Below are 21987 nucleotides of genomic sequence, written 5' to 3'. Positions count from 1 at the left end.
CGACAGACCTGGTTTTCACCTGAGGACGGCTACTTGCGTTGTGGCCGAAACGTCGTGAGAATAATTTTATTATGTTTTATTTTTATTATTTTATTACTTCCCTGCTACGTGACTTTACCGAAAGAACCAAGAAGTTCTAACCTGTCAAGCCCTTGTCAGTGCCCACCTTATTACAGACCAATTCTGACCTCATTGGTCACTCCGTGCCCTTGTATCCTACAAAGTCCCATCACAAGGTAGAAACACAGACCAAACAAATGTGCCCGTATTAACACGGATGTATGCCGTATGGACCTGAAAACTTTATTTCCCTGGACAAGAATACGGAGTAAACGGTGTGGTATAAGAATAGGGTTTACCCTTTCTGGCAATAAAACAGGTGTTAAGATGTTAAAACACCAAACTGAAACAATTTGCAAGGAATCATAATATCAGAGCATGTTTTTTTGTTTGCATGTTCACCACAAGTATATATGTGGCTAATGCAGACATGATTCCTTGAAAAAGGTTTTTCACTTTGGCGTTTTAACATCTTAACACAACTGTTTTATTGCCAGAAAGGGTATTCTTATATTTTAAGCTTTCGTGACTGCAGGAATCCATACTCTTTGGTTCTTTCGGTAAAGTCACGTAGGTAGAAAAACTAAATAAAACAAATCACGACGTTTCGATCGCAACAAAAGCAATCTTCATCAGGTGGAACAACCACAGCAAGAAAACTGCTGAAGTAGACGAAGAGAGCTGCCGTGACGATGGTGAATGGGAAAGGGGGAAAAAATACTACAGCAGCAGCAGCATAAGCCATCATCAATCCACTGCTGCACGAAATGTCTCTCTCCACGCCTGCTCGGTTGGTGGGAAGTTCTATTGACCCACGCTTCAGCGCACGCTGGCCAGTGCGGGTTGGTGATGATGCGGGGAGACATCATAATAATTTCTGACCATACTTCACCACGCCGGTCGATGCGGCGTGGTGAATGGGGAACTAAAAACAAAGGACAGCGGTGACGACGACGACTTTAGAGACAGCTCCGCTCGGCACAAACAGCGGTCTAGCGAACCCCTCCACCCTCTCAACAAAAACACAGATGGGGATACGTCATAGGGGTAGGGGGTGGGGCCTCGGTTACGCCCCTCCCTCTATTTATTTATCACAATAAGAAACGCCTCGGGGGCAGCAAGGGAGCGCATGCGCGCGCGCGCCTTCGTGGCGCCGCGTGCCCCAGGGGCGACTCGCGCTTCGACTTCCGTGCCGGCACTCGCCGCGGTCTCGCGCCTGTGGCAGTAACAGCAGAAGCAGCAGCGGCGGCGGCGGCGTTGGTCGCGTTCACACCGCGGGTTCGTATCGGGGTCGTGTTGCGCGTTCTGTATTTGCTCGGGGTCGCGTTGTCGGTATTGCTTCGATTGGCGTTGACGGCGGCTGCGTTTGGCGCGGCTCTCGCTTTGGAGAAGGCGGAGGAGAGAGCGAGAGAGAGCTGCAAGTGAGCGACACGCAGCCCGCGTGGACGAGCGATGGCTTGATGATGGGCGGTGGGCAGTGGGACGTCTCCTTTGACAGGAGGATTTAGACGATAGCCCGGCATGCTTCTCAGGAGGAGGAGTTGGTGATGGTGGTGGTGGTGATTTGTGGAGATTCGGGCAGGTTGCGCAACGAATCCGGCGAACAGAGTTCGATTTTTCACTCATCAGTGGCGAATGTCTGAACAGATCGTGGGCCTACCCGAGGTAGACTCGGCCTTAAACCTTTGAAGCAGTGGGGAGACAAAGGCGGCCGAGGCGTTGTTCTGACTACACCCGCTTCAGTGCTCCTTGCTGGCGTTCATCATCGCGAAGGGCACTCGTCCCACCAACCTGTCAAGGCTGTCTGGCGAATCTTGTGGTGGAGATGGTGACGGTGGTGGTGGTGTTGTGGGATAACTGTGTGGGATCTCTTATAAAGTTGGGGATACCCCCGGAGTTGGGGAGTCCTAGCATAGGTATCGACTTTGGGAGAGAGACACGTCCGTGGAATAAAATACAGAGACGCGCAGAGAGATTGACGGCAGGCAGAGATCCAGACAAACCCATCGAGATTGAAGTCACAAAGATGGACAACAGACACTCGAAGAGACGCATGCAACTTCATATAACGACACACACCTTCATATAACGACGACACACACACACATACATTCAGAGACACAAAGAGAGAAAGAGAAACGGCGAGACACGGATAATCTTGTCGGACTCTAATTAAGCGTGAATGCACATGTACACCTGGCACTCATGGTGATGATAATAGCCATATTTTGTCATTTACACGGCTTGGCGTGGCTTTTAATGAAGCCATCAAACACGCAAATGCTTTAATTCACTTCCCCCTAAAGGCTACATGCAGCAATTTCCTAGACCTCGGATGTGCACGGTTTGCTACGTATGCTGCGAAGTTCTCGTATAACGTATTGATACGACATTTGTGATTACCCCGTTCGATTGCAAGTTAATCATAGTCGGGAAAACACCGACGGATCAAAACAGTGGAGCTGAGATGCTTGTGGAGTTTGCAAACTCCTGTTATCGAATTTAGAATGTCGAGAGATTCTTCTGTTTGTGGCGCGTAGAGATCGGATGTCTTCCTGATGATTTGGCACAAGTTGGATTGAGCTTGGATTATTCTTGGATGGGTGACCACCATCCATGAACGAGGCTACTGTGTTCTACGTTGTGAACAACAGAGGCCGTGCAGCATAATCCATTGTTGTATTGCACTTCTACGCTCCCATGTGGTTGCGTCCTATATCCACCAAACCGGACTGACCAACGTATGGTAAAATCATCCCCACTTGTATTTTGTTCATATGCCAATGTGTCTTCATGTGTATCATCTGTGTGTGTTTATATATGGTGGAGCAGTGGTTAGGGTGCTGCGCTACAGACCAAGCTTCCAGAGTGCAATGCCAGCTCATGGCCAACACTACAGTGACAATTATCTGAACCGGTCATGGGCCTTGACTCGGCCTCAAATTATTACCTGATGCGATGTGTAAACATTTCCACTACAGAGACAAAGGCCGTCGGGCAGAGTGCTGGCGACCCACCACCTTCATAGGTGCTCGCAAACAGTACTTACCCTAAAAGTCTTGTTAATGCTATACGGGGGATATTTGGCTTTGTATATGCCAGCGTGAGTGTTTATATCTCATTGTGTATGCACATATATAGCTTTGTGTTTTAATATTTATGAGTAATATCTGTGAGTATTCCTAGTCTGTATTTTTATGCATTCATATTCCAGTGTGTATTCATGCACCAGCTCATGCATGTGGTTTCGTCACACACACTGTCACACAAAGGAGATGACGAGAAACGTGTTTGCGTTTCCTGAACACGAGTATTGTGTGGAATGCTTTGTGGTCACAAGCATGCATTATTGGCTGTGCTTGAGTGTATTTATGCATGTTCATAGATTCTGCATAATTGTGTCCTGGTATTGTGCCTGCACGCATGACCTGTGAGGTGTAATTCCATGCAGTGCATTGCTGTGTAGGTGGCTGTGTGTATGGCCAGTGCCTAGTCTATTCACCCGAACGGGCACATCCACATTTCTTTTGAGTTATTTTTAGCTGCCCCTTGTGCTGTAAAGGACAGACGATTTAAATTCTGCACAAGCATCGCGGTTTTATCTGGCCTAATCTGAAGTGCTAATGAATAACCCGTTTTGTAAACCTTTAATTGCAGTAATGCAGCATTGATGGTTGTCAGTTTTCAAAAACACGACCAAAAGTTTCCTTGATCCACGATTGTGGCTCTGTGATTCTCAAGTTGGCCTTCGCCATAGGAATGTGAAGTATGCACCACTGGATCAGGGCTGGAAACAGCTGTTTTCTGACTTTTTTAATTCTTAGGTGCACTGTTGAGGTCTTACAGCTATAAAACCTACCATTTAAAATATAATAAGCAATGTTAATGGCACAGTTAACTGTTGCCCTTTGCACTCAGCTTAACTCGCTAACTTTACATATGTAGACGGAAGTACACTGCGTTCAATGTAGAGGTACAAGCAAAACTATCTTAAAATCAACGATCACACAAAGGTGTTTCAACAATGTAAATGTGCAGGGGTAGTGGTGGTGCAGTGGTTAGCTCGCTGTATTATGAACCAAACAACTGGAATCCATTCCCAGCTACTACTTGCAATGACAAGTCGTATCTAAACTGGTTGAGTGGTTTTTAAGCTGGTTTTGGGTTCCCCCCTCCCTCACTTCACTAACCGGTATTGTTATTGTACAGGTCTCGTGCTCTTAACACCACCTACACCAACGTCCAGAAACGTTTTCCAAGTGTGTATTAAACCTCTGCATGTTCAGTGGCTAAATGTGTGTGTGGTTCTTCCCCCTGCAGTACAGAATCATGGCTGGACCTCGCCCCGTGGTACTGAGCGGACCCTCAGGCTGTGGGAAGAGCACCCTCATCAAGAAGCTCATGTCCGAGTTTGAGGGCGTGTTTGGCCTCAGTGTGTCACGTAAGGACATTACAATACACCGCTCAGCTAAGGTTGACGCATGCCAGCTCACTCTTCCATGTGATGGCAGCCAGCATCACTTTGGATTGTGGATGATAGTGACAAGTGACATGTTCAGCCACTGCCGAGTACATTTGTAAGGGCACTGAGGACAGAATAAATGTTTGTTCTGTGGACTGTCGTCGTGATTTGAAAACTTATGTCAACAATGCCTTCTCTCTTCAGACACTACAAGGAAGCCAAGGCCTGGAGAAGTAACTGGGAAAGGTAATTGTGGACTGAAAACAGAAATAATGTTTACAGCCAGGAAAAACAGCTTACTGCAACAGTCATGCATAAAATGAAATATAAAAATGTGTGACTTGTTACAGAGAAAAACAACGTGATTGTGTTTTCCACCAACTGGGTATATGAGCATCAAACATCATTGTCAAGCATACAATAAGTTGTCTATCTGTGTGAGAGTCAATATTTCAAATAATTAGCCTGGATGTTTGTGCAGATTACCACTTTGTGACCCGTGAAGAGATGCTACGTCTCATTGCCGCGGGGGAGTTCATCGAGCACGCTGAGTACTCGGGAAACCTCTACGGCACCAGGTCACCTTGTCTTTTTAGTTAATTGTATTATACTGCGCTTGTCTTAATGTGACCTTCAAGTGACCTTTGTTGTGCTCGTAATTTTTAAAGATCATGTCATCACAACATATTGCAGCACACCCAGGACCAAGCAGTGTTCCCTTGCCACCGAAAGGCTAATTGTTTCCTGTGTATTGAGCACACAAGGGCTTCATAAAAATGCTGTATTGAAAAAGGTTATTTGTTTTGTGGTATGAGCATTACATTTGTGTGCCACAAAAATGTGAAATATGCATCCTTCGTGAATGCGAAGAGGCACACTCTACTTCAGGGGTGCACAACTTCCAGCCTGTGGAGCCAACATGCGGCGTGGTTTTGACTGGTCCGTAAGCACTCGTGATATTGTGAATGCTCACTGGACAATGCTCTTGTTGGCAAACGTAACGTCACTCGATAATGGGGCGTGACGTTCACTAGGTTTCAATGTAACACTCTTTACCCATGGGTAGTCGAGAGATTCCCTTTGTGGCCCATGCCTTAATATTACTATGGACCCTTGGTCTAGTTAATCATTGTTATCAGTTAATGGCTTGTATAAAGCAGCATGTGAAATTACGTGAATGTAAAATATTTCTGCAATCTCGTCGTGTAGTAAATCTGCAGTGAGGGCAGTACTGGACAAGAACCAGATTTGCATCCTGGACATAGACATGCAAGGAGTGCACAGCATGAAGAAGACTGACCTCAATCCCCTCTACATCTCCATCCAGCCACCATCCATCACCATCCTGGTACGTGCATTGCCCGTGCCACTGGGCCGTATGCTGTACAAGAATCGAAAATTATGGCTTAAAGCATGAAGGCATTGTGACCCCATGTTAAACATGCTTATGTTTAACATGGGGTCACAATGACTCTGGTAACTATCCAATATTAATTATAAAATATGAAGTTGTGTATTTGGCACTTACTCTACAGACAATCAGCCAAACTAATCAAAAGATTGCCAAAACTTTGATAACAAAACAACTTTAATTGAGCAGATAAGCCTTTTCAGCTCGAGTAATGAATTGACACCATGCGCGCACCTTGCCTCCCCACGACCCCATTACGTGTGATGTCATTTCGCCATGCGGCTCGGAAGGTAATTACACTATATGAAGGCATGCCTTTTTGAATCTGCGTATGTATGACTTTTCGTCCACGTTATAATTTATCTTCACGAGGCTCAAATCGTTAAATCCGGTAAAACTTGCTGTGTGCCGACTTTGCAGGAGGAGCGACTGCGTCTCCGGAAGACTGAGAATGACGACAGCCTCAAGAGAAGGCTGAAGGCGGCCAAGAAAGAGATCGAATTCAGTCAGTGCCCATTCCCGTCCATGACTATTGATCGCCGTACCTTGAGCTGAGCTTCAGGGGCATTTTGTGTTGACATTCCTACTCACGGAGCAATGCAAGCTGCATTCCTTTCCACACCCCCTATGTATGTAGACTGAATCGATTTTGAATCAATCCATCTCTTGTGTAATAATTCCTGGAAAGTGATTCTTGTGTCTTGACTGTATTTTCATCACTAGCTTTTTTTTGTTACCACTAGCCAACCTTGCAAGTCGGCTTGTTTCCACTTGGTTTGTTGATTTTTCACATGCCACATGTTTACTTTGCTCTGCACAGGATGCATGCATATCCTCAACTGATTTTCTTTTCAGGTAAGGAGCCAGGAGCCTTTGATGCAATCGTAGTGAATGATGAACTACAAGAGGCTTATGCACAACTTAAGGAACTTGTCAAAAAGGTATTCCTCTCATTTTAAACTTGTTATCCGTAACCAGTGAGATGTGGTTGCATTACTAGCTGGTTACCAGAAGATGTTGTTACTCTTTGTGGCAATGAAAGGTGGTGAAGGTACAGCCTTGTAATTACTCGCACCACTGACAGAAAAGTTCCACCTGCAGGGTATTTGGTCTACTCTTCCACACTGGCCACACTTTGTCCAACCACACGCAAACTTGCCGACATACTGACATTCCCAATTTATACTGTTGGGAGATATAATCGAACAGGCAATCTCTGCATTGCAAGTCCATTGCGCTAACCATCACACCACGGTAGCATCGCAATGTGGCTCTGAACGCTGATTAATTTTCTGTTCCCACCCCCGTCCCCTGCAGGAGATCGCAAAGGTGCAGAATGCCCATGACTAGAGGCGCACAGGGCGTGAAGAGGATGAGTGCACTTGCTGGGTCGGCGTGAAGCCTTAGGGAAAGTAACGTACTTACGTTACTGCATTGGCTTCATGGCTGCCATCGTGTGCCCCCTCTCGCTTGTTACAGTCATATCATGTAGTCTTCAATGTTTTATTGAGAGCCTTTGAATCTGTATATAGGAGAAGCTGAATATATTAGACCATTATTTAGGAGCAATGCCAGCTGTGCTCATATTCGAAGTCGTGCTTGTATCAGAAGTCACCCTTTGCCTCCCATCACCAGTTGAATGTAAGCATGTGTTTCTTTTAAGGTGTGATTTATATCCAGCTTCTACTGTATTTCAATTAGGGCCCATTTCTCTGCATGTAATAATCTCCCTTGCATTCCTGCACTTGGTATAGCTATTTAGTTGTTTTGCACACCACGTAAAAAAGTAAAAGGTTTACATTTTGAAGTATAAAAGAATAAGCTGTTATAAGTTAGATGACAGCTGGGTTATTTCAATTAGCTTGAATAATCTCATGGGTAGGTGCTATAGTTAAACCTGCTGCTGTTACGATTTATTTTCCTGCATTGGTGAAATTGAACCTCATCGTTTGTTTAAAAAATCCATATCAAAAGCACAGCGATTTCAAGATCACATTTTCCCACGGCTAACAGTTCTGATAGGTGTAGAGTACTTCTCATATTCCCACTGCTTGCACATCGCTATGTTTTACAGCCAGCCGAAGCAGTTTGATAAAACATTTTAGTCGATGCAGTGACAAACATCCAGCAGTTGAACCAGTGGGGTTATGGATGTCGTGCGCTTATTTTCTTTGTGTTAGTTTCGTAATTTTTCACAATTTTATGCCAATTCTCTCCGCATCGCATCACGATACAAAGTGTCCACTATCCAAATCGCATCACGAAGTGAAGTGTCTCAGCATCGTCGTGCTCTGATTGAAAGTGCAGTGTATCATGAACTGCACTGATCCACGGAATATAATGTTACCTCTACTTGTCGAAGTTTAGATATATACAGCACACACACACACACACACATTACAGGTACCCCTCTATTTACGAAAGGGATGCGCTCAAGAAACACGCGCAAAACGAAATTCCGTAAATCGGAATGGCTTTTCCCATTCAATACTAAAACTTTGGGATGTGTTTCCGACAGTCATTCCAACTTACTCATAACCTAAACATATACACATATCACTTTTCACAATACAACAATGGTAACATACATATTAAAACGATTAATACATTTTAAGCAAAAATAATTAACCTTTTCAGGGAACTCTCTAAAAGAATGAATGACTAAAAAGGTGATGTGGCAGCATTGCTGTTGCACTGTAGGTATCACGTGACGCTGCCGTGGATGGATGACGCAGCTCCCGGGTGGTTTTTGTTTGATCTCAGTGGCGCGTGCCGAATGAATTTTTATTAATTTCATGGAAACTCGATTTCGTGAATCAAAAAGTGACACAATTTCGTAAATCCAACGTTTGTAAATCGAGGGATACCTGTAGCACAAGGGATGTATTGTCAGAATGGGAACATGGGAATAGGAATGCTCAACGTAGAATCCTTCAGTTTTTCTCTCCGAGTTGGACTCGCCGCGTGTTACATAATCACGTGTGCGCGTGTAAGTGTTATACGTTAAAGGCTGGATCGTAATGTATCCGAGTGCATAGCCTTACATTCCTTAGCTTGATTGATCTGTATTTTGCTTGTTTGCTCCCCGTGCATCCATGCTGATTGCATTGTCACAAAGGGAACAGTGGGCCAGCAGTAAGTCTTCAACTGCCATTGCAATTGTGATGCAGATGAGGCTAAATGATCATCTACATGTTGATTTTTCACTTTTTAATGTTTTTTTTAAAGTACAAATTGGATGGCATATTTTTTTTGTATTAACCTTTGTGGGTAATACAAGAGCATTTTTTCTGGGTTGTTTTTAAGTTGGTACTGTTTCTGGATTTATTTTGTAATACAGATGCCCGTTAATGTGCCTTTGTCTCACTGGTTACTTATGCACAGAAACTTTGTTTTTGAGTCTGTACAACATATCTGTATCAACAATGGGAAAGGCATTTTAAGTAACATAAAAAATCCCTTGTTTTTCTAACTCGTGAGTCTTGAACTTTTCTTCTCAGAAGTGACCTGTGCATGGATATTAGATGTATATCTTTATATGCTGCACAGACAGCGTTGCAACTTGGTGACTGGAATTAAAGTGGCATTTAATTTATGGCGAGCTTAAATAATTAGTCGTTCATACGTGCATTTTTCTTGACCGTATCTTGTCAATGCTCTGCAAGATGAAGCCATCTCCATGCTGGAGGATTGTTTGACCATACTTTACCATTATTATCAGTACTGCTTACAGGTTGGAGAAGGTGGAGGGGCACCCAGGACTGGTTCAGATATCACCACTCAAGCCATGGCCAATAAAACACAGGTCGCTGGGTTCATAAGGCAGTGCAGTGCACTATTCACTGCACTCCACTCCGTTTATACATGTTCTCAATCTAGTATGCAGCAGCTACAGGTAATATTTAACATGTGCAACCGTGCACTGATAGGATTTAATCATCACTCAGACAAAACAAATGATGAGTGAGTCTGCCTCTTTCGTAAGCTGCTCTCGAACAAAGACTTTTGAGGGGAATGGTAAATGAAAGGCCAATTTGGCAGCAGCAAATAGCAACCAGCTTTTCAGGCAACCTCAATTGTTCATGGAGCCCGCCCCCTCTCAATAGACTTTGAAGCAGCTGTGAAAGAAAAGGTCATGATGCACGAGATAAATAGACAAGCGTTACACGCCATTCTCAACGTGACTGCCGCTCCGTGCAAAGGTTTGCAGGCAGTGCAAATACACCGGAGCCTACGGGCGGGAGGGCCCAGGTGCCAGGTTATGCAGGGGGGTGGAGGGCATTGGACTGGGGTCTTTATTTCATCCCTTGCATCATAGGGTCCACACCTCTTTCGCCAGGTGTGACGCAGTCTGAAATGCCACCCAGACAGCGACGCAGCTCGTCATCCTGCCACAGCCATCTCGGTAGTGCTGTGGTCGAAGCCCTTGGCTTGTTAATTCGGAAGGTTAGGATTTTCATATTCCATGTTGGACCTCAACCCAGCCCATGAACCAAATAAACTCCCAGTTCGTCATGAATATGTTTTGTTATTATATGGCGAGGCTGGCCTCTGCCACATGAATGTAGAATTCCCATACTGGCTTTGGGCTGCTATCGGAGATGAGTGATGCCTCGTTGCTCGTTTGCGTTCCTGACCTTTCATGATGAACCCGTCACGAGCGAAATATAATGCTTGTTCCCTTTTGCTTCCAACATAATTAAAACACGTATTTATTTTATATGCTTTTTTTACTAATTTTATTCATATTGCTTTAAAACAGCAGCACGTTAATTTTTTTATATTACACAAGTTATACAAAGGTTATTCCAAAACCCTCGTCTCCCGAGACATGACGGTAACTTTAGTTCTTCAGCAAATTATCGCTTTTCTTGGAAATAACAAGCGTCACGCACGTTCATTAAAACACGCTAATTATACACAGCCTTCATCTTGTGGCACCACGCTTGGCCAGGGCTGGATTTAACCATCTTTGCCTCTGGGACGCTCGAGCAGAATAGACCGCCCCCGCTCCTCCACGTACAGACACAATATCGCCAAAAATACCACCTTAATGAAGGCAATATTGTTTATATCCTTCATTTGAAAACAATACTATGAATAAACAGTCCTTTTTTTGTTCATAGAAAATTGTAACGAGATATGTTCGTGGGCCCCTCTGGAGTTTTGGGCCCTGGATAAATCTCCACCCCACCCCCTTCCCAAATCTGGCCCTGCCCTTAGCAATCTACGGTGGGCGGCTGAACATTCACCTCTGCGCTACAAGCACGTCTCTGTATTTAACCAGCACCGCCCATAGCCGGCATGTGTCCCAGTGGAAGAGAAACCCCCCACCCATCGTGGGAGACGCGGAAACGGTGATGCCCGCCAGGCCACGGCTGTCTCTTTAAATCAGGGGCGGGGAACCTTTTTTTCTGCCAAGGGTCATTTGAATATTTATAACATTATTCGCGGGCCATACAAAATTATCAACTTAAAAATTAGCCCGTTATATTTGGTCAAACATTTAATTCACTCACCCTTAATGTGATGGCTGGAACTGCTTCTCTTTGGCGAGGCGTGTGATGTTAGCTGGTATTGATGATGTTGCTACTCGCAACTGCTTTTCCAGGTTTGCTCCGAGATTTATTGAAATTCGAGTCCCGCCTGCGGTTGCCTTGGCAGGGCCACACCAAATGATTTCGCGGGCCTCATACGGCCCGCGGGCCGGACGTTCCCCACCCCTGCTTTAAATGAACACGTAACACCCCACCGCCCATCCAGCACGCCGATCACACAATTCCCGTAGTAGTAGGAGTATGAACACAGCAATTACTGCTTTAGACTAAACTTTAAAATGTACTTCATGACACCCATGTACACACTTCAAATGTGTAATAATTTCAGGCCATGCCATGTCAGTTATGGATGTTGTTTGACCATACTTCACTACGCTGGTCAGTGCCGGTGCTGGTTGGTGCAAGGTTGAGATGGTGGGGGAGGGGGGGGCAGGCAGGATCTGTACAGATATATCTCGCAACCCATGTCGATCATGGCCGGGGATTGAACTTAGGTTGCCGAGTTTATAGCATGGTGCGCAAACCGCTTTGCCACCGCTCCACCCAGATGTGTAAAGGATCAGTAACAAAAACCCCTTAAAAGGCACATGTTGCGGGCTAAGCACGCAGCGCGTGCGTTCATGGCTCTCTCTGCACAACGCGGGGATTAGCGGGTGATGTGGGTGGAGGAGAAAATGTGAATCATTGTTGTTGGCGGGTCGAGGGTGTATGAATACCCATGTAAAAATGTGGCATCATGCCCCTCTGCTATTATTCCTGAGAATTGAGGGGAGCAGTAGCCTTGTCCAAAGATTCCTGTTCGTTGCAGGGGAGCTAACCAGACGTGGCTATGTTTTTTGACAGCCTCGTGGAAGCTGCAGTGTTTTGGCAGCTGGCTGTGTGACAAAAAATATCGCCCGGCGTAATCTCCATCGTGGGGCAGTGAGAGCGTCGGCAGAGCGAGCGGGGCAGTCGGCACTTTCCAGGAGTTGCTCCCGCTCCAAAAAATCCCCCCTGGGTGGACTAACAGCTCAGGGCATGTAATGGTGCGCCGATTCATCGGTTAAAACCGACGTTTACGCTCGCGATGCACCTCGAGTCGTGCGCGTGAGAATTACATCACGGTTTGTAAAAGCCGTATGCAAATGATATGCGAATGGTACATTCAAGCTAAATGTGCGAACGGAACTGTTACGAATGAGACGGGGGGGGGGGGGGGGAAATATATATAGTAAAAACTAGATACAAAAACTTGTCAAGACAATTGAATTAGCATGGGGGGGGGGGGGGGATGGGTGGGGGGGGATGGGGGGGTTGGTGAATCGTTGTGGGCCATCCATTGAATAGGTACGCAAAAATCTGCCAAAACTTGACCCCTCGCCCCTTCGCTGTACGCACGCGGACTTTTTACACACCCCCCCCCCACCTGCTTACGTACGCTTAACACCCCCCCCCCCACCCGAATCCTATAGAACGGCCGATATTTAATCCACGCAGAAACGATCAAGGATTAATAATATTAACGTGTTTAAGCAAACAGATAGTCCACCGCCGGACTATCTAACTCATTTGAAGGCCAATGTAGACAAATTATTATCGAGGCTTCACCCCCCCCCCCCCGTTTCGTATGCGTACGCACATTGTGAGTAGACCCCCCCTACGCAAGCGTACGCATTTGGGTTAACCCCCCTCCATGCGTACGTACTGAATGGATGGCCCCTTACTTGACTGCTATTCACGACAGTATGCGGTTTGTGCTGCAGGGCTGATGCTGAAAGGAGGTCCCCCCTCTACGGGCGGCCCCACATTAAGGCGCGCTTTGGGGCACGGTGCGGGGAGGGGGGGGGGTGTCACTGCGAGGGCAAAGGGGGCGATCCCTGCCGATCAAGCTCCCCAGCGGCGCTGCACAGCTCCCCCACAACCACACCGTGCAACCCGTGCCACGCAGAGTTCCTTCATCCAGCACTCGAGTCGAGACTCCAGAGGTCCTGGTTAAGGCTTTAGAATTGTTGGGCTAGACTCTAGCGGTCTTCGTCTATGTTCTAGAGGTACTGGTCTATGATCTGTAAGTCTTGGTCGAGGCACTAGAGATCCCAGTCTCTGCTCTAGAGGTCATAGACTCTCGAGATCCTGGTCCAGATTCTGGATGTCCTGGTTTATGGCATTAGAGATCCTGCTATAGACTCTGGAGATCCCTAGACGTGCCCTACAGGTCCTGGTCTTGGTTCTGTAGCTCCTTCCTGTGGCCCTGAGCCGCCGTGGGCCCCACATTCTGCCGCGTGGCGACACGTCGCCGCCGCTCCTCCTCCGCACGAATGAAGGTGCGGAGCGCCCGGGACGGGAAGAGCAACGAGGAGCGACGCGAGCGACTCACGGGGTCATCCTGCAGCCACGGCGCTGCCAGGCACTCGGGCGAGGTGGGGCGGCTCCTGCAACACAGCGACAATGCACCGTTGTACACACGCTGCACTCTTGTCGGCCCAGAGCTCGACGGGGGACTCTCTGCGGCGTGCCGGGTCGTGGGGGTTGTTTTGTCGACACTTCAAGACTGCCGCACGGTAAAGGCGGAGAGCAAACACGTTGGAGCACAGAAAGTACAGGACAACAATGGGCTCTGCTGCACTGCCCTCTGCTGACAACAACCTGACGTAACTTATGCATTCGCACGTTTACGCTCGCTCGCCTTCACCAACCCGCACTGATCAGCGCGGCCAAGTAGGGTCTAATAACCCCCACGACCCTGATCCACTCATCCGGTAGTGGATTGACAAAAGGGCTATGCACGCATATGAACGCACACGGGCAGCCACTCGTGACTCACACGGGGTTTAGGAGGAGTATGTTCTTGAGGAAGAGCACCGCGTTCCTCGACACCTTCGAGTAGCAGCTGCCGAAGTTGACCTCTGCCCTGCGGATGTTGGCGCACGTCTGCTCGACGTTCGGCGCCAGGAACGGATGCCCGCCGCTGAGTCTGCCATCCGCACGGAGCACCCACACACAGCAGTGGGCACCGGTAAAGCACGCACACTCCGGGTCCCACCACCGTCGGTTGCGGCTTGTGTGCCGTACATAGCAGCAGCAGCAGCATCATGGATTTCGCACGTTAAAAAGGCAACCCAGACAATACACATCTCGCCCAGACCCTGCCACAGCCCTATCGCTGATTGAGTATTTTATAAACTCTCCAGGGTTGTCCGAGTCACTCTCACTTACGGATGCGAGTTGGAGGTTAGGGCAGCATTGTGGGTTGCTGTGTGGTACGTACACGATAAATGTGATGACGCCCAGACCCCAAATATCCGCAGGGGTGCTGAACGCTCCTCCCTTTATCACCTCCGGGGCTGGAGGCAGAGGAAGGTGTTGGGGTGGTACAAATGGGGTCAGGGTAGGGAAGAGAGAGCAGTAAAACCACAATAGTTACAGGACCCAGAGAAAAAATGTCAGTCCCACTTGAGGTACCAAAGATTTTATCATCATCATCGTCTGCTGGATGACAGCCTTCTCAAGACATGGCAATTTCGCACAGTCTTGTGATGCAACAATCCATCTAGCTCCTGCACTAGAGAGGGGTTCATTGCTCCATCTCCGTGGTGGGCATCATCTCAGACGTGATCCTTTGGCTGCCATTCCGTTGTTAGTCTTGTACTCAGCCACCCAGCCACCCATCTACTCAGCTACCCAACCACCCATCTACTCAGCCACCCATCTACTCAGCCACCCAGCCACCCATCTACTCAGCCACTCAGCCACCCAGCCACCCATCTACTCAGCCACCCAGCCACCCATCTACTCAGCCACTCAGCCACCCATCTACTCAGCCACTCAGCCACCCATCTACTCAGCCACCCAGCCACCCATCTACTCAGCCACTCAGCCACCCATCTACTCAGCCACTCAACCACTCAGCCACCCATCTACTCAGCCACTCAGCCACCCATCTACTCAGCCACTCAGCCACCCATCTACTCAGCCGCCCATCTACTCAGCCACTCAGCCACCCATCTACTCAGCCACTCAGCCACCCATCTACTCAGCCACTCAGCCACCCATCTACTCAGCCACTCAGCCACCGATCTACTCAGCCACTCAGCCACCCATCTACTCAGCCACTCAGCCACCCATCTACTCAGCCACTCAGCCACCCAGCCACCCATCTACTCAGCCACTCAGCCACCCATCTACTCAGCACTCAGCCACATCACTCAGCCCATCTACTCAGCCGCCCATCTACTCAGCCACTCAGCCACCCATCTACTCAGCCGCCCATCTACTCAGCCACTCAGCCACCCATCTACTCAGCCACTCAGCCACCCATCTACTCAGCCACTCAGCCACCCATCTACTCAGCCACTCAGCCACCCATCTACTCAGCCACTCAGCCACCCATCTACTCAGCCACTCAGCCACCCATCTACTCAGCCACTCAACAACTCAGCCACCCATACTACTCAGCCACTCAGCCACCCATCTACTCAGCCACTCAGCCACCCCCAATCCATACTCAGCCGCCCATCTACTCAGCCACTCAGCCACCCATCTACTCAGGCACTCAGCCACCCATCTACTCAGCCACTCAGCCACCCATCTACCAGCCACTCAGCCACCATCTACTCAGCCCACTCAGCCACCCATCTTACTCAGCCACTCAGCCACCCAGCCACCCATCTACTCAGCCACTCAGCCACCCATCTACTCAGCCACTCAGCCACCCATCTACTCAGCCACTCAGCCACCCATCTACTCAGCCGCCCATCTACTCAGCCACTCAGCCACCCATCTACTCAGCCACTCAGCCACCCAGCCACCCATCTACTCAGCCACTCAGCCACCCATCTACTCAGCCACTCAGCCACCCATCTACTCAGCCACTCAGCCAACCATCTACTCAGCCACTCAGCCACCCAGCCACCCATCTACTCAGCCACTCAGCCACTCATCTACTCAGCCACTCAGCCACCCATCTACTCAGCCACCCAGCCACCCATCTACTCAGCCACTCAGCCACTCATCTACTCAGCCACTCAACCACTCAGCCACCCATCTACTCAGCCACTCAGCCACCCATCTACTCAGCCACTCAGCCACCCATCTACTCAGCCGCCCATCTACTCAGCCACTCAGCCACCCATCTACTCAGCCACTCAGCCACCCATCTACTTAGCCACTCAGCCACCCATCTACTCAGCCACTCAGCCACCCATCTACTCAGCCACTCAGCCACCCAGCCACCCATCTACTCAGCCACTCATCTACTCAGCCATCCATCTACTCAGCCACCCATCTACTCAGCCACTCAGGCACCCCGCCACCCACCGCTGTACTCCAGGGTGCCGCTGCTCCCGCTGTTGCCCCCTGTCCCCAGTGCGGCGACTTTCCGTGTGCTGCCGAAGTCGATGAGTTTGAGGATGCGCGTGGGGCTCACGACGACGTTGGCGGGGCACACGTCCAAGTGCAGCAGGCCGCGCCCGTGCACGTGCTCCAGCGCGCGTGCCAGCTGGCGCAGCAGCAGCACCAGGTCCTCCTCGGAGTACGCAACCCTGTCACGGGAGGGTCGAGGCACGTGTTTTTACCCAGAGCTGACGTACCTCTGTACCTCTTTAGACTGGGAATGGAATTTAGTTGTGAGCGGGACAGGATCAGGGAAAGGAGGGAGGGGGGGGGAGCTGTCGTTACAGTTTGTGTTAAACACACACGCATAGACACACGTAGACACACACAAAGTGAGGTACTGTGATATGTGCACACGCAGACGTAGCCAGACAGAGACACACAAGCACAATGGGAGACACACGCACCCACACATGGACAGTGCCAAGCACATGCACATACATACAGACACAAATGCACAAAGAGAGACAGGCACACGAATACACATGCATAGAGATCTGAATGCACACACACAGAAACATATGTACACACACACACATTGACGTAGCCATGCACGCCGACGCAAAAAAAGATCCCCCATATAACTTTAAAACTGTTAGTGATCAACTACTTCGAACGGCACAGCATTCGAGGGGGTGGGTGGTCATCACCACACCCAACCGCCTTTGTCTCTCCAGCGCTGATGTGTACACACCGCACCAGATACTCAACACACCGCACCAGGTACTCATGTAATGCTGAGGCGACTTAGGAGAGGCCCAGGACCGGTTTAGATATTGGCCGTGAGCGGGAATCAGCCTGGCGTCGCCGGTTTTGCAATGAAGTGCGCTCACCACTCCACTACCACTCCCCAAACCCACAACGATAACAACTGCCGTTTACCACTAAGTGCCAGACGAGGTGCACCTTGAGGCGTGGGGCTGGTCACCGCTCCACCTCAATTACCTGACCAAATAACCACAGGGAAATCACCACAAGAAGCAAGTGCCGGAGACCCCCGGGGGAACAGGCGTCTCTGATGTCTTCTGGCCGAGCCCCACTTGGTGGCTCCAGGAGACACTACCCACCCCCTCCCCACCACCTTAGGGCTCCTCCAGGAACAGCAGGAAACCACCGCGCGGTTGGCCACGTGGCAATGACCCGCCTCCTGCTGGCCGTCCGTGAAAAAGAGCTGTGTAGCTCATCGGACTCCTCCAGCGCAAGTAAATGTTCATATTCCGACAAACGCACGCACACTTGACCGCCCCCCCCCCCCCGGCGCGTGTCCACACTCGCCTCTCGCACAGGTGCTGCAGCAGCTCGCTGCCGCCGACGAGCTCGGTGACGAGCACGACGTGGCGCGGCGTGACGAACGCCTCGTGCACGGCCAGCACGTGCTCGTGGCTCAGCGAGCGCAGGGCATCGAATTCGGCGCGCGCCAAGGCTCGGCTCTCCTCGTCCGCCGCGGCCAGCACCTTGGCTGCGAACGCGCGGCCCGTGGCGTTCTCGCGGCACACCCGGATCACGCCGAACCGGCCCCTGCCGCGTCGTTCAAACAGTTCAAGCGTTCGTAACGGGAGAAAAACATTTTTTTTGTGTATGTTTTTTTTGGCTTGTCCCATAATTCTATGCCGGTTGTGATGTCACGAGACGAAAAATCTATTTGGATCTCTCGCAGAATGTGGGCGCTGAAGCGAACACCACAGAGCTACCTCTGAGATCCCACCCACTCTGCCACCGTCGTGTGACACGCCCAAGGGGATAATGAGCACTCAGGTGAAACGAAGAGACGAGCTCATGTGCAAGAGTGTGATGCATCATGGCATTGCAAGACCGTGAGCGATGGTGTGCAATGTATGCATGTTGATCAGCTTTCGCACTGTACGTAACCAACCCTGCTAATCGGAGGTGCGGGGAAGGATCACAAACTAAACACAAAAAAAGCTTCATCACGAGCTATGTGGGGAAGCTCTGATCCAGCAGTGCATTGCTCGCGGCTGATGATGAGGTTGGTAAGTGAATATGCGACTCGAGTACCTGGCCTTCTCCTCCAGGAAGGTGTAAGGAGCCTGCGGGTGGCCTCTGCGCGGTCGCCACAGTTGCCGGTGGCCCCGCGGTGTCACGACGGGACCTCGCCGTCACTCCCAAAGCGCGACCTGAAGATGTATGGCGAGACCCGGTTTAAACTCGCCGCACACCCGCCCCGTGGTGAAGCCAGAATCAGGCTCACGTTGAACGCGCGCGCCACCTAGTGACGGAATTGTTGCACCTGCCCCAAACCCAAATTTATTTTAAATAAGTATAACCCGTAAAAACAAAGTTTTTCACTATAAATCCTTTATATGCGTGGCAGCGAACTTAATATAAAGGATTTAAAAATATATTCGCCTGTGGAGGACGCGGGGATCGATCCCGCGACCTTTGGCATGGGAAGCGAGGGCGCTACCAACTGCGCTACTCCGCCACGGCCTGTGGAGGGGTTATGCTCTGGGCTCTTACATCTGACGTTCAGCCAAAGCCATGAATGCGTTCTATTTGAATATATGTAAAATACATTTTTTTTGCCTAAAAAGTGTAACATTTTGGGAATTTTTTTTCACGAACAATAATTGTCTGGCACAACGAGTCTGTGTGGAAAATGTCAGCTCGATTGGATCACGGGAAGTGAGTTAAAAAACGACCGGAAGATTTGCACGGTCCTAAGCAAGCAAGCACGCAAGCACGCGAACTTAATATAAAGGATTTAAAAAGCGGACAATTTAACTCCTTCGTATATCTGTCCCAGCACATACAAAATGCAAGTATCTTTTACACCCCCCCCCCCCCAACCACCTGGACCTTTGTCCGTGCATAATTCTGCAGCAGCATTGGTTCAATGCAAGCAAACTCTGGACCGGTTTCGACGTCTCATCATCAGAGTCGAGGCATTTTTGGGAGGGCAGAAATCATGCACTCCCAAAATGCCTCGGGGCTGACAGTTTTCCAGAAGATAGCGAGCGGGAAATTAGGTCCTGTCTACAAGTAGGAAAAGGAAGTTTCGAAGCTGGTGCAGGACAGGAGCAGGTGGAAAGATCTCATGCAGCCCCATCGCCAAACTACATTGGCCATATCGCCGGGACCGTCTCCCCGCACCTCCAGGGATGAGCGCGGGCTCCGAAGCGGGGCTGCCGCGGCCCTTGCCAACGCGCGTGGCGCACGACACCCTGAAGCGGTAGGCGAGGCCCTGGCACAGGCCACCCACGTGGTGGTACGTGTCCGAGAGGCCGCTCGCCACCTCCTGCCAAGGCTCCCCTGGGCCTGCGGTGGTGCAAGCATCACAGGCAGCACGTCAATGAAGGTAAGAAGGGGGCACTGGCATAGCGAGTGGTGTAATGTTACCAGCGAATGAGTCCTCGTCAACCTGGCGGACTTTGTAAAGTATCCCCGAGAAAATGTCTCTCTTTCTCTCTGTCCATGTCTCTGTGTGTGTGTCTCTCTCTCACCCTCTGTATGTATTTGTGTGTGTGCGTCCTCTCCGTGTATCTGTCAATGTCTGTATTTTGGGATTCCCTTCCCCCTGTCTGCACAGCGCCCTACGGGGGGGGGGGGGGGGGTTGTGGCGTCGTCTCTGATCGCGGCACGCAGGGATTTAGCTACCGGCTTGCATCTCGAGGCAGTACGTGAGCGGCGTGCGCGCCTGCATTGGCTTCCACACCACGAGGGCGCCGCTCTCAAACACCTGCGGCACCTCGGGGGCCGCCCCCGTCCAGCTTGGGGGCTCTGACACACCGAGAGGGAGAGGGAGACAAAGGCATGAAGGGAGACATGGGCACGGAGAGGGAGACGCAGGTAGGGAGAGGGGGACAGAGGCAGGGAAAAATACAAGGGGAGGGAGGAGCAGCCACAGGCTGTGACTTCCCCACGACGTGTCAAATCGGCTATTAGATGTGTCTGTCTATACGTGCACTGGTAAAATGTACGGCATTCGAGAACACCTAGGTAAACAAGGAGAGAACATTGAATGGCCCACACACACACACGCCCATTTGCTATATGCAACTTAAAGCAGGTCTCAATGCATTGTTGGCATTTGAAGATAACAACCAGGGCCTGTGGTGAAATCACTGGACCCGCGACGAGCATGTTGTCAAAACACGGCTCTGTGGTGCTCCCACGAAGCTGAGGTTATGATTAATTGAAGGGATAGTACTGGTCACTAGTTGGCTCGTTAGTTAAGGTGAGATCTGTTGCTTGCGGTGGCGGTACTAGCACGAGCGAGCATGCAGGAGGTGGTGGCTGACTAGGGAGGTACCGGCACGAGCGAGAGTGCAGGAGGTGGTGGCGATGCCGAGGGAGTTGACGGCCATGCACTCGTAGACTCCCGCGTCGGCCATGCCAGCCCGCACGATCGTGAGCAGCTGCCGCCCGTCCGCCGACCCGGCCAGCCGCACGCGCTCATCCGGCTCCAGCAGCTTCCTGTCTGCTCCGGCGGCCGTGGCCACCACAGAGCACAGAGGGGGACACAGAGAGGAGCACAGCGGGCAGGGTAAGAGCGAGCTGCAATGGGTAAGAGCGAGCTGCAATGGGTAAGAGCGAGCTGCAATGCGGCACCCCCTCAATTCAGAGCCTACATGGTTCCCCTTGGCTACCCCACATGGGTGACTTTGGCTACTCAACATTTAGGATGCATTTAGAATGCGGTGAATGAGAAGCGAGGACACCACGGTGCAAGTATAGGGGGGGGGGCACAGTCGTACCCTTGAGCCACGAGATGGTGGGGGCAGGACTCCCGGCCGGGCTGCAGCACAGAGTCACAGGCTCCCCCTCCACCAGCAGCTCGTCCTTGAGCTTCACGGTGAACGCCGGCAGGCTCTCTGTGGCACACGCCTGCTCAATGAACGTTCTTCGCGATCGCTGCACGTGACACGCGTGTTTTAGCCACGTGGTAGGATAGCGCAATCGTCCCATAACAATACATCGATTTGTTGATGAAGATAGATAATTATGCCGTCAGCACATGAATGGTGCGTTTTTTATGTACTGTTGTACTATGATTTATGCATATAGTCAGTTCGTGCGCAGGTGCTCCATGCATTGTTACATGTGTAGTGACACAAGTAGGGTCACTATGCCGTAGCACCAGCCACTTATTCTGGAGTGCCGCTGAGAGC

At 50.0% G+C, this 21987-nt stretch overlaps 2 protein-coding genes across 2 annotated transcripts in view; one reads left to right on the top strand and one right to left on the bottom strand.

Annotated features, from left to right (window-relative positions):
* The first annotated feature begins 1263 nt into the window (after positions 1–1263).
* LOC133346024 (guanylate kinase-like) lies at positions 1264–10086 on the top strand. The gene is made up of 8 exons (XM_061557282.1): positions 1264–1338; positions 4381–4501; positions 4727–4768; positions 5004–5100; positions 5732–5870; positions 6354–6438; positions 6789–6874; positions 7251–10086. Exons 2-8 carry the CDS (start codon positions 4390–4392, stop codon positions 7281–7283), a joined length of 594 nt encoding a protein of 197 aa, XP_061413266.1. The 5' UTR covers positions 1264–1338; positions 4381–4389; the 3' UTR covers positions 7284–10086.
* A 2688-nt stretch (positions 10087–12774) lies between these two features.
* The window catches only part of LOC133346234 (striated muscle-specific serine/threonine-protein kinase-like), a 44882-nt gene continuing 35669 nt past the window's right edge, over positions 12775–21987 (bottom strand). The window contains 11 exon segments of the mRNA XM_061557774.1: positions 12775–13899; positions 14292–14441; positions 14736–14811; positions 16784–17007; positions 18134–18376; positions 18875–18919; positions 18969–18993; positions 19970–20134; positions 20474–20596; positions 21129–21296; positions 21574–21690. Coding sequence (XP_061413758.1) covers positions 13677–13899; positions 14292–14441; positions 14736–14811; positions 16784–17007; positions 18134–18376; positions 18875–18919; positions 18969–18993; positions 19970–20134; positions 20474–20596; positions 21129–21296; positions 21574–21690 — 1559 coding nt within the window. The 3' untranslated portion in view covers positions 12775–13676.

The sequence above is a fragment of the Lethenteron reissneri genome, chromosome 23, assembly GCF_015708825.2.
Source record: "Lethenteron reissneri isolate LAM-NWPU_2019-01 chromosome 23, ASM1570882v1, whole genome shotgun sequence".
Taxonomy (NCBI): domain Eukaryota; kingdom Metazoa; phylum Chordata; class Hyperoartia; order Petromyzontiformes; family Petromyzontidae; genus Lethenteron; species Lethenteron reissneri.
Note: the sequence above shows the minus strand (reverse complement) of the source record. Positions and strands in the feature narration are given on the sequence as shown.

Excerpts from the sequence above, each read along its gene's own strand:
- LOC133346024 (XM_061557282.1), top strand. The coding sequence starts at position 4,390 with ATGGCTGGACCTCGCCCCGTGGTACTGAGCGGACCCTCAGGCTGTGGG. Across the intron at positions 5,871-6,353 it reads CACCATCCATCACCATCCTG|GAGGAGCGACTGCGTCTCCG; the intron begins GTACGTGCATTG and ends CCGACTTTGCAG. Across the intron at positions 6,875-7,250 it reads TTAAGGAACTTGTCAAAAAG|GAGATCGCAAAGGTGCAGAA; the intron begins GTATTCCTCTCA and ends CGTCCCCTGCAG.